The 12,627-nt window shown below is 42.9% G+C and overlaps 1 protein-coding gene across 1 annotated transcript in view; it reads left to right on the forward strand.

The window, feature by feature from the left end:
- Positions 1 to 4,253: 4,253 nt before the first annotated feature.
- SLC26A6 (solute carrier family 26 member 6) overlaps positions 4,254 to 12,627 on the forward strand; it is a 34,323-nt gene continuing 25,949 nt past the window's right edge. Inside the window, exons 1-2 of the mRNA XM_081851003.1 lie at positions 4,254 to 4,349; positions 11,444 to 11,618. Of these exons, the coding sequence (XP_081707129.1) occupies positions 11,488 to 11,618 (131 nt within the window). The 5' untranslated portion in view covers positions 4,254 to 4,349; positions 11,444 to 11,487. The remainder of the gene's footprint in view (positions 4,350 to 11,443; positions 11,619 to 12,627) is intronic.

Here is a 12,627-nt window from a genome sequence, read left to right on the forward strand (position 1 = left end):
TTAACATCACACAAAGCTTTGCCCTAAAAACTCGGGCTTTGTCTTTCTAACCATCTAAGAGCTGGAAGAGGGGCCCCATCCATTTGTCTCCTGGCACAGGGCCCCTTTCCCTCTTTTGTTTTAATGGCCCTGGCAATCACCTCATGAGGAAGCTAGCCTGACCTATATTTGAACACTCGTTTTTATTTATTTGTTGGTTAAATTTGTATCCTGCCCTTCATCCAAAAATCTCAGGGCGGTTCACTACATAAAAATACAAGATAAAAAACACAAAACACATAATAAAAGCAAGAGCAAAAGCAAAACAAACCACAGTTAGCCACTGTGAGAGCAGAGTGATGGAATAGATGAGCCTTTGGCTTGATCCTACAGGTCTATTACATTTTTAATGGTTGCGCACTAGATAAAAACTGCTTAGTAATGGAATTATGGAGAAAGACAGAATTTTGGGAGACTGGTAGTTGGCTGGAGGCAGTAGAATAATTCTTTTGATACCTTTTTTTTTTTGAAAATAATATTTATTCAAAGTTTAAAAGTTACAAAAAGAAAGAAAAACAATACGAATTACACAAAAACGAATACAACAACAACCACAGAGAAAAGATAAAAAAAAAATACATTCTCTTAAAAAAAAGAAAAAGGACAGATTAAACCTTTATATAACTTTCTTCCTTTACTTCTTTCCTTGACCTCCTCACACCTCCCAATTTTGTATTCTAGTTCAAATCGTTGTTTCAGCAAATCCTTCCAACCTAATTTTCATCTAAGTAGTTTAATTTAATATATTATATTTTAGCGTCCTCTCTTTCGTCAATTTCATCAAATAATTTTTACTTAATCCTTTATATCATTTCTACCAAAACCACCTAACTTTCTTTTTCCAACATCTTTCTAACATTCCTTAATTTTACAATATTTTTGAAGATATACTTTAAATTTTTTCCAATCTTCTTCCACCGACTCTTCCCCTTGGTCCCGGATTCTGCCAGAATTCTTTTCATACCTTAAACAGAATAACTACAAGCAAAGCTAACTATATAAACAGGAATGAGGGTCCTAGGATGCAAATACCATTGGCTCTGGCCAGCACTGCCAAAGGTCAGGAATGATGGGAGTTGTATCTGGAGGACCGCAGGTTTTGTGGTGTAAGAGGAGAGGCCAAAAAGAGGAAAGAGAACGGACCAGAGATGTGGCACACAGAGACAAATAAAAACAGATGTTTTAATGACAGTGCCAAAACAGATATCAACAACATTCTCAACTCCCTGAGGAAAGCATGGCTCAGATTAGAAAAGCATAGCACACAAGCTACTATCACAGCAATAAGATTTAAGACCAGTAGTTACAGAAGCAGCAGAAGCTAGATTTATAGGGATTAGAAGCCTGGCACCCACAAATTCATAACAATATGTTGTCATCATTCTAAAGATGACCCCACCCCCATAAGACCATTAAGTTCACAATTTGAAATTTCCTAATGGCATTGCTGCATGGGCTATATGAAGCACTGGAAAATCCCGTGATCGCTCTCATTGGCTTGACTGTATCACATTTGCATCTTGAGTGTGTGACCCAAGCTACTGTAACAATCTAAAAATAACAAGGTGGCATGGCATGCTGTCCTCTGGTCATGATTCAGCAACAGAGAACTTAACGAGACAAAAAACAAAAACAAAACCCACCACAGTCCAACATCTGATCTTGTTATCAAGGTCATGGAGTACACAAAGGATTGAATTGCCATCTGCGATCTATAATTTCATAACAAGATAAGGAAGGTGATTGGGGCCTTCCATTATGTGTAACTCATAATAGCATGGGCCACGATTCCACAGAAAAGAGCACACCATGTTCCCCAGGGTTTGGCAAACACCAGCACTTGCCAATGGTTGCTGATTGTAGGATACATCTGCCAGGAGCATTTGCATTTCCAATGTGAGTCTCCTCAGATTCAATAATGGATACCAGAACAGAGGCTGGTATCTTTATGTTATATGGTTTATTTATACATAGATGAGTTCAGATGCAAAAACATTTCAGCCAGACAACAGTACTAGAAGAGGACATGGAGCAGAATCTGTGAGGTGTGTTGTCTGGGGAGTGGCTGTTGCCTGAGGAGAGTCCTGAAGGGTGGTTAGAGATGCCTAAGGATCAGCTTTGACCCCAATGCCTGAGGCTGCCCACCTCTGCCCTAGACCTCTGAAGCCAAAGAAGAAGCCTTCAGATTCTAGCATGTTCAACTGCACTTAAGTCCTGCTTGTGGGCTTCCCATAGACCTATGATTGGCCACTGCGAGAACAATATGCTGGACTAGATGGGCCTTTGGCCTGATCAAGCAGGGCTCTACTCATGAGGAGGAAAAGGGACAGAGAAGGAAGATGAGACTAATACGATTAAGGCACTCTGCTTCTGAATTCTCACTGGTTGATGTGAACATGCCAACACTGGTGGAGCAGAGATGGTGAGAGTCACCCACTTACTGACTTTCTGCTAATATTTCCAGTCTCGATGATTTGTGGGGAGGGAGCACCTAGTCTTGCCATCCACTGCCTGATACCTGTGTCTAGAAGTGTGTTCCCCCCAAAAAATAAATGGGTACAGTTTACATCCTTCATTCATAGTTTGTTTATTTTCCACCTTTAGGAACAGGTTATCTCAAGGTGACTTGGAAATAAAATGTTTTTAAAAGCATTTTTTACTAATTGTTACCCATATAGTCCAAATAACAAAATAGAATTTCCTGGGACAAGCACATGAAAACCAAACCAAACAAAGGCTGGCATGGGCTGTTATATTCATTCACAAGAAAAGACGATAAAGCTGGTTATACAGATATTTGCAATGAGATACAGACAGGTAAGTAGAGAGCACCTTCGTAAGAAAGGGGAGAACAGGAGTGTGGTGCACCTGACTTTCAGAATATACAGAAACATAAACCTATAGCTGAAACCATCAGAGGCACAAGGTGTACCAAAAATAAAAGGCTCCATAAAGGGGGGGGAAACCAACTTATTCAATGTTACTTATCCCACATTTCTTGAGAAACTTCTAGAAGGGCAAATGTAAATTTCCTTTTTTTATTTATTCAATAACATCCCACAATTTTTAAAAACTACAATAAAATATATAATTAAAAATGCAACAGCTGCGTTTTCATTTTGTTTTTTAAATGAGAACCAAATAAAACAAAAAAAAGTCTCCTAAAGGGAGAGTCTATTTAGCTTTTCTGGAATTGGTAAGAATGGCAACTGAGAACAACACCAATCCATCTCTGAACAAGAAACAGAAAATATCTTATTTTATAAAGGTAGGCTATAGCATAGGCAAATGAGAACGGTTATGCAGGATGGCCAAGTTTTGAAGATGTAAATAAGCAAAGAATAGTGATTGCTTTAAGGGGGGGACACAAAGACAAAGCAAATTCATAATGAATTCTGGGTAGCATAAAATTCCCAAGGGGCTTTGGGTACAAAAAGGAAAGAGTATTGAGTTAAATCCCTGTTGCTAAGGGTCAAAGGGTTATTTGAGGAATTTTAATGATCAAGGCCAGAGTTTATCTGAAGTTTGTTGGATGGTCAATCTATAATTGAAGGTCAAAAGTGTACCTGAAGTTTGGCTTATCAATTACTAGTCTAGAAATAATGGAATACATTTTGTGTAGGGAGTATGCAAACATGACAAAACTGAGAGTCATAAAAGTTGAAACAAAACTCATCCCACCACCTGATATCCCCACCTCTGCACTGTCAGCAGGTGAGCTTTCATACAGAACTGGGTAACATTTTGGACTTAAACAAAAGCTCTCCTTTTAAAATTTGTAACAATAAATGTTTAAGAACTATTACTGTGTTAGATGCTTTAGATTTTAAGATTTATGTGTTATTACAAGATGGATATGTTCAACAATTCTAACTTGTTAGGACAAAACCTAAACGGAGTCTTGCTTTGTTCCAAACAGGCAATGATCTGGATCAGAAATGGCCACCATTTTATTGATTACAGGTGGATGTTACATTCCCATGTTGATGAGCCCCGCCTGCCCCTCAATTCCTTCTACAGCATGTTCATGTGTCCATTATATCTAGGTTCTCTTCTTGGGTCAATGAGTCCATCAGCTTGCTCACCCCATGGCTCAGATCCAGGAAGCCCAAGAGCCGCGCTTATGGTGAACGGAAACCCAGTGACCCAAGACGTAGTGCAGTCAACTTAACTGCAAGGGAGCCAAGGAGGGAGTGGTGTCTCAAAGATCACCGTCAGGTATTAATAGTGAGCAAAGGGGAGCACACAGTTAGAGAGCCGTCCGGCCACAGCACACATTGCCAATCCTGCTGCCTTTTATCACACATCAGGTAAGAGGGTGATTCTTGGGATTCCCTTTCTAGCATTCCCCAGGGAAGGGAAGGAGGAGCTACTGGCATAGACAGAATGGAGTGAGTGTGTGTGAGAGAGAGTGAGAGAGACATTAGCTGCCATCTGAATGCCACAGCTATGCTGTCCTCCTCACCAATCATACACCCAAAATGCAAACTGTGAATATAACTAGTGTGGAAATTTGAAAACCTAGCTTTGGCTGCATACACTGTATCTTTAAAGTATATTTGGATCACATTTCTCCCCCCCCCCCAAAGTATTCTGGACACTGTAGTTTACTGTTCACAGTAGTTTCCAATTCCGAGCAACCCTGAACAAACTACAGTGCCCAGGATTTTTTGAAGGAGGTGGAAAATGTGCTTCAAATGTGCTTTATAGGTGCAGTGTTTATATAGCCTTATAGAGGTACACTCAACAGGAAACTGGGATTGGCTGAAGCTGAACACTTGGTGAAAAATCCAGTGAGCATGTTCAGTCCTGCTCATTGATCTGTTGGGGAGGGTTTGCCCCCTTAGTTCTTCCTCTCCCATCTCCTTTTTTTTTGGGGGGGGGTTGTAATTCTTCAACCCGACTGCTTGAAGTTGCCCATCAGCAGTAAGTGCCTGCAAAGCAGACTGAGCGGGCACACAGATCACTGTCTTTATTCTGGGGTGAGGTGCATTGGATTATTATTTAAATTATAGTTCATCTATGTGTGTGTAGTGTTATAGGATGGGGCGTGTGGTTTGGATTATATGTTGGAAGTGTGTAATAGAAGGAACTGCTTAAAAGGGCCAGACTAGTTTTTTTGTGAAGTTAATGGCCCTAACCAAGCATGTTGCGCATCCTTTTTACAAGAGTTGGTCCTGTTTGATGGCTTCCCACAGGCATCTGGCTGGCTGATGTGAGAACAGGATGCTAGACTAGATGAGCCTTTGGCTTGATCCATCAGGATCTTCTTATGTACCTAAGGCTAAGTACAGATGTGTTGCCATAGAAACAACTATCTAGTGATGCTTCCATAAGGAGGGGCTAGGTCTTCTTCCTCCCCTATCCCCTACCCTCACCTGGCTGGAGGCCAAGTCCAGAGCAATAGGCCAGGACAGGTCTCTCTTGTCTCGGCTAGAAAGGCACAGAGACCTGACTTGCTCTCTGTGCTGAAACCAAAGCTATAGCTTTGGGAGCCTCCCTGGAAACTTAATGAGGGAGCAAGATCTGTTGGAGAGTTAATGCTGTGAGCTCTTCCATCTTATGCGCAGCCTGCATAGATGTGTAAATAAAACCAATATACCAGTTTTCATTGACCTTTATTCCAAGAAAAGTGCTGGCACCCCGATGTCTCTCACCACTTAGAGATTGGGGTGCAAATAACAATATTACCATATGTAAATTGTATGCAAATTTGTGTCCTTTTATAGAGATGTCTAGGTGGGCTCCTAAAATAATGACTGAATGTGCTCCCTTTCAGCACCCTACTCCCCCCCAAAAAAATTTCTCCAACAGCGCCATGTCAGTATTTGTACACAAGTAAAAAAAATATCCATGGTATAAATATAAACTTGCCAGATGAATTGTCACGGCTGACCACAAGTACTTCTGTGAATTGTGATTTGATCCAGATGGCTGAGAATTCTATTACATTTGGTGACCAAAAGACCTGCAGGCTTAAGAGCAATGTAAGCCTATCTCATGTTGGCTTAAGCTTGGGGAATTGGAAGCTAAGGATGATGCCATAAAAGACGAGCAATGGTGCTGTGCACTGTCACAAATTGTGCTTGCTTACAGCTTACCTTCCATGCACCCACAAGTTCCTGTGGTCTTTGGGGCGCAAATCCAAATGGGGAAGGCCTGGGACCACCAAAGATTCCCCATGTTGTCCTGGTCCTATACTGCATTTTGTGGTATCAGAATCTTTCTATGTTGTCAGAAGAATCCTTCTGTGTAATTTTTTTTGCTACATTTATCAGGACCAAACTAAATATGGGGTCAAATACTCCTTTGCGTCAGAGGGCTTGTCCACACTTCTGCTTGTCCCATGCCTTAAAAGCACAGGGATGAGCGGTTTTCCCTTTTCCCCACTCCTTTCCCAGGGAAAACCTGCTCTTTAGTGATAAATTAGAACAATCATCAATCTGAAGGAAACCCAAATTGCCATTTTTTTCTGACTGAGCACTGAAGAGCAGTTTCCCAGGGAAATGCAACATGACAAGAGGAAGTGTGGATAAGGCCTAATCTGCATGTTTTTAAAAAGGGAATATCTTCCTTTGAGGGTGCTAATAATTAACAGGCTCAGAGCAGACACAAGGAGGGGATTTAGTCCCTTTCTCCACTGCTGGGCTCTTAAGAAAATCCCTCTTCTGAAGCTCATATTTGCAATGGGAGTAAATCACCGAATCTCATTCATTACCAGTCTCCTCCCTCCCACTCTAGCTGGTGCTTTTTTCATTATTCAGACCCGGCACATTGGATGGAAAGATGCATTTAACGTGCCCTGCAGTTTCTCCTTGTAATAGTATCTAGTGGGGAGTCATCACACATATCCTTGCGTGCCTGCCTTTATGTAGTGCAGTTCCACTTGCCTGTGTCCTCAAGTGCCCAGGGAAGTTTCCAAAATGGCTAATGCCATTTTAGGGCATTTCAAGTTATACCTTTTCACTTGCTCCTTCAGTCAACGCCTAGACTTGTCCTTAAATGGCATCTAGTCGGCCAGGGAGGCATGTCCTTAATTGCATCCTCTTCAGGAGGAAATAAAATCTTAATTAATGCCACCTTTATACCCAATTATAGATCTCAGTTTGGAGGGACAAGGAGTTGTTAGAGAAGAGGGGGCAGGGGCTAGCTAGGGCATTAACTGAGATCATTTTCTCATGAGTTTCTCTGCAAGGTAGTACAATGGCCATATGGCTGACTTGGTTTAAGTTTTTGTTTTGCTTTGTTTACTCCCAATGAAACAGATAGGCTGCAGGGCTTTCTCGGTAGTGGCACCCGCCCTCCCTTCAGATGTAAAGGAAATAAGCAGCTATCCTATCTTTAAAAGACATCTGAAGGCAGCCCTGTTTAGGGAAGTTTTTAATATTTAATGCTGTGTTGTTTTTAACACTCGATTGGGAGCCACCCAGAGTGGCTGGGGAAACTCAGGCAGATGGGGGGGTATAAATAAATTATTATTATTATTATTATTATTATTATTATTATTATTATTATTATTTTCTGAAGGCAGCCCTTTTAAGGGAAGTTTTTAATGTTTGATGTTTTATCGTGTTTTTAATATTCTATTGGGAGCCGCCCAGAGTGGCTGGGTAACCCAGCCAGATGGGCGGGATATAAATATGTTGTTGTTGTTGATGATGATGATGATGTTATTCACACCATACATCTAAAGCACATTTCCTCTTGAAAAGGAGTTCCCAGGACTCTTAGGGAGAGGTGCTTTAAATGTATGGTGTGTACACAGCCCTAGGATCACTACTAAGTCTCATTACAAACAATCATTTCACAACACTTTTACGAGCAATAAAAATTTCGGCATAACAAGTCATATATGCTATCAGAGTCTTCTTAAGTTATAACATTGTTAAATCATAAAACTAGCCCATAGGCTGCAAGATGAAGGTGTTAGCTTCTGTGCACCAATCTGAGTCCCACAATTAACAGAGTACCCTTATGAATTATCCATCGTGTGAGGAAAAAGCAGTCTCTTAAAAAGACAACTCTAGTGTCAAATCTTCCACTCTTTAGAGAGCCCGATTCCTTTGTAAATATAAACAATGCTTTTAAAATATGCATTCAATTTCATATTGGAAATGTGCATCATCATTTTATAGTTCCCATAAAGTAAACCTCAGATGGTTATAGATACTCAGCAGGGCAGGCCGTTCCAAGTCAGCCTGTGCATGAAATGATAGAGGCATATAATGAGTTGCTGAACTTTGTGCTGTTAATTAAAAACATTATAAAAAATGTGTACGGCAGGGAATACTATTTGAACTCACAAACTGGAGAGCAATAAATATGTTCTTAGCTGTGCTGCACCTAAAGAACTGCACAACTGTTCTGAAAACAACACTGCAGCTTCTTACATAGAAGTACATAAGAAACTGCCCTATACTGAATCAGACCATTCATCCATCTAGGTCAGTATTGTCTACGCTGACTGGTAGCAGGTCTCTGGGTTTCTGACCCTAACTCTACCTGGAGATGTCAGGATTTGAACCTGGGACCTGATCTTCTGCCATTGAGCTACAGCCCTTCTCCTACAGCAGCACCATCTTCATCTTCTGAAGATACTTGACTTTGTATATGTATTGGATTTAAAACTATTTTCATATATATAATTGGTTGTATATGTTTTATTGCTTCGAGATGTTTTGTACAATATGGTTAAAACAAGGGTGGGCTTTGCTCCCACAGACTTACCATTCAAACACTGAGTGCCCACACAGCAATTGTATATGAATGAATTAATATAACAGTAGGCAGCTAGGCATTCTAGATGCCTGATGTTTGGCCATTGCTGCCAGCCTATGATCTTTCTGGGGGCCGGGGGCCTTAAATCTGCCCAGAGGGAGACTTGCACTTCATTCTGGCACGGGAAACCTCTTTGACTATGGCTCCAGTAAGTCCAAGCCAGCCTGGCCAAAGATCTGGATGATGAGAGTTGTGGTTCAGCAACATCTGGAGGGCCACAGTTTCTCCAATCCTTTCCCTTCCCTCCTCAAACTTCAGTTGCTGCTTCCTCCCTTAACACTTGTGCTGAACTATATGGGGTCAAGCACCTGCTCTGTTTCGCAAGCATGCCAGCTCAGGAAATGGTCAGGCCTTCGGTAGCCTTCAGACATCCAATAATTGATTATCAAATCAAATCAAATCAAATACCTTTTTTTTATAGATGATCTTTATTGATTTTTTAGTTACACACTATACATACACATACATTGTGTTTCACATTTGTTCTTGCTCTCCCAAGCTAACTTCCCTCATTCCTTCTTCCGGCTCTTTTATGTTGTCTTTAACTTTTCGCATTGTCTTTGTCCACTTTATGTATAATTGTTCTTCTTCATTTTTTTCCATAAAATGTCTGAAACAAATAAATCTTTCTATATATACAATTATTGTTGTCTGTCTATATTCATTTACAAATATTATTGGATAATAATATCAAAATGAATTGAAAATGTATATTAGGACTATTGTTGAACAATATTTGCAAATCAAATACCTTTATTGGCATAGCAGTTTAAAACATTTCAGGTCACTGGGATAATTAAGAGGACAAGGGTGAAGCTGTTGAGGGTCATAAGGTCACACTGTGATCATGTGCACTTAGATATTCTGCTTCGCCCTGTCTGTTCCCTGAAAGGATGGTTCATTGGGAACCCTTTTGGGTAAAATTGTAACTAAAAAGGAAGCTACTACAGTGGTGCCCCGCAAGACGAACGCCTCGCAAGACGGAAAACCCGCTAGACGAAAGGGTTTTCCGTTTTGGAGGCGCTTCGCAAGACGAATTTCCCTATGGGCTTGCTTCGCAAGACGACAGCCCATAGGGAAATCTCCGGGACAGTGGGGAAGCGCAGCTCGTCTTCCCCGCTGTCCTCGGACCTCCTCCGAAGCCTGGCGGCGGGGCGGGGACACCTCCCCCCGCCGCCGGGCTTCGGAACGATGTCCCGATGCCGGGTGGCGAGGCGGGAACGCCTCCCCCCGCCGCCCGGCATCGGAACGATGTCCCGAAGCCGAGCGGCAGGGCGGGAAAGTCTCCCCCCGCCGCCCGGCATCGGAACGATGCCCCGATGCCGGGCGGCGAGGCGGGAAAGTCTCCCCCCGCTGCCTGGCATCGGAACGATGTCCCGAAGCCGAGCGGCGGGGCGGGAAAGTCTCCCCCCGCCGCCCGGCATCGGAACGATGTCCCGAAGCCGAGCGGCGGGGCGGGAACGCCTCCCCCCGCCGCCGGCTTCGGGGCGAGAAAGCCTCCCCCCACCGCCTGGCATCGGAACGATGTCCCGAAGCCGGGCGACGGGGCCGCGAAGCCTGGGCGCGCTGGCAACTCTCCGCAAGGAGCGCTCCCGCGAAGCCTGTCCTGGACCTCTTCTGAAGGCAGGCGGGGGGCAAAAGTCTTTGTCCCCCCTGCTTGCCTTCCCAGGGGCTTTTTAAATCCGCTGTCCTCCGCTGTCCCGGGCGATTTTAAAATGCCGCCCGCCAGAAGAGGTCGGGGGAAGGCGGTTTCCATAGGAACGCATTAATTGATTTTCAATGCATTCCTATGGAAAACCGTGCATCGCAAGACGAAAAACTCGCAAGACGAAGAGACTTGCGGAACGAATTAATTTCGTCTTGCGAGGCACCACTGTAAAACGGTAATATATTTGTCCTGATCTGCCAAGGGAAACCTCATTTGACTTCTCGGAGTTATAGGCCAGAGGCCCAACATTTTGCTCAGCATCAGATAACTGGTTACAGTGGTACCTCGGGTTAAGAACTTAATTCATTCTGGGGGTCCGTTCTTAACCTGAAATTGTTCTTAACCTGGGGTACCACTTTAGCTAATGGGGCCTCCTGCTGCCGCTGTGTGATTTCTGTTCTCATACTGAAGCAAAGTTCTTAACCCAAGGTACTATTTCTGGGTTAGCGGAGTCTGTAACCTGAAGCGTCTGTAACCTGAGGTACCACTGTATTATCTTTATTTTAAAGAGGTTGTGTTATTTCATTCTTGCATGACATGAGTTGCCCACAATTTCATATAACGGGAACCTCTACATTCCGTTTATGTTGTTCCTAGACTAGATGACCCTTGGGTCCCTTCCATACTCTACTATTCTATGATTCTACAATTCCTATCATCCTGACCATTGACCATGTTGGCTGGAGCCTTTGGGTATTAATGGCCCAAGTGTTGTGGCACTTTAGGTGAAACAGCCCAGTGCCGTCACCACCACAGATGGGCCACAGGTTCCACATCCTTGGCCTATACTCTATTTATTTTAAATGCTCTATTCCCAGGCCCATTTAAAAGAAAACGTGTGGCAGAATCCAAGGTTGCAAAGTTCTCAGAGTGGCAGGTGGTCTTAATGGTCCTCTTGCTTCCTTCCCCTCTTCCTAGCCTCAGAGTGAGTCCATAAACCAGGTGGCATTATTGCCAAGGAGATGAAAGAAAACGAAGTGTCGTGCCGCTCTAGGGCCAAGCATCATACATTGACTGAGGCTGAGCTAGAGACGATTGGCCTGAGAAATGAGGCTCCTTCAACCTCTCTCTCCACCAAGATCCAGAAGATAAGGTATGGTGTTTCTATAGTTCACTAAAGAGACTTTTTGGGAAGGCTGTAGAGCACCTTGTGGAACTTGCAAGCCCTGAATTTGTATACATACCAATACATTTAAAGCACATGACTTCCCCCAAAGAATTATGGGAACAGTAGTTCAGCCTAACAGAGCCACAACTCCAAACACTACAGTTCCCAGGATTCTTTGGGGTAAGTTATGTGCTTTAAATGTATGGGATCTACACAGCCTGAAAAGAAGAATGACTTGACTAGAAACCAGGATGACGATAGACCAGTGCTCCAGTCACTTCCATTGGTTTATCCTCCTTGCTCTTTCTACTTCTGATGCTTGTGTGACAATATGTGACAAAAAATGTGTGCTGTTGCTTATAGAGGCAAAAATGCCACCATCACACAAAAAGGAGTTATTTGGGGGATTACTAAAAGCTTTTTAAAAGAAAAAGCCTTAAGGGGCAGGAAACCACCCAGAGAGCTAATGACAGCTAAGTATGGTGGTTACAGAATGCTGTTGGGTGGGGGCAATAGATTGAAAACTCGGTGGAGGAGGTATGGAATAGAGCATCATGGAGTATGGCTGGCTGGCTGGCTGGCTGGCTGGCTGGCTGGCTGACACAATGAACAACAGCACTCCATGCTGCAACATTTTGTCATGGATCCCACTAGTCTCCCTTAAAAGAAAAAAACCTCAATGCATGTTCTTGTCACAGAGAACATGCATCAGACAAGATATTGCCCTTCTAATGTCATTCCACTTAGGGCTGCAGTGAATGTGTGGTGCTGGTAGTGGAGGGCATTGCATGTTCCCTTTGTAAAAATAAACCTTCTTTCCCATGGAATAATGGCATTTTGTGAGAAGGGGCTTTAGACGGACCCTGTCCTTGATATGCAAGTTTTCCTTATGCAAGGACTTTTTCCATGGACAAAGATGCAGTCACAAGTGATACAGACCTCAAAGGACTATATTATGTGCATATGAACTGTACCTTTGAAGTGGCTCACAGTC

Source organism: Podarcis erhardii, assembly GCF_964252035.2.
Source record: "Podarcis erhardii genome assembly, chromosome: 2".
NCBI classification, from domain to species: Eukaryota; Metazoa; Chordata; class Lepidosauria; order Squamata; family Lacertidae; genus Podarcis; species Podarcis erhardii.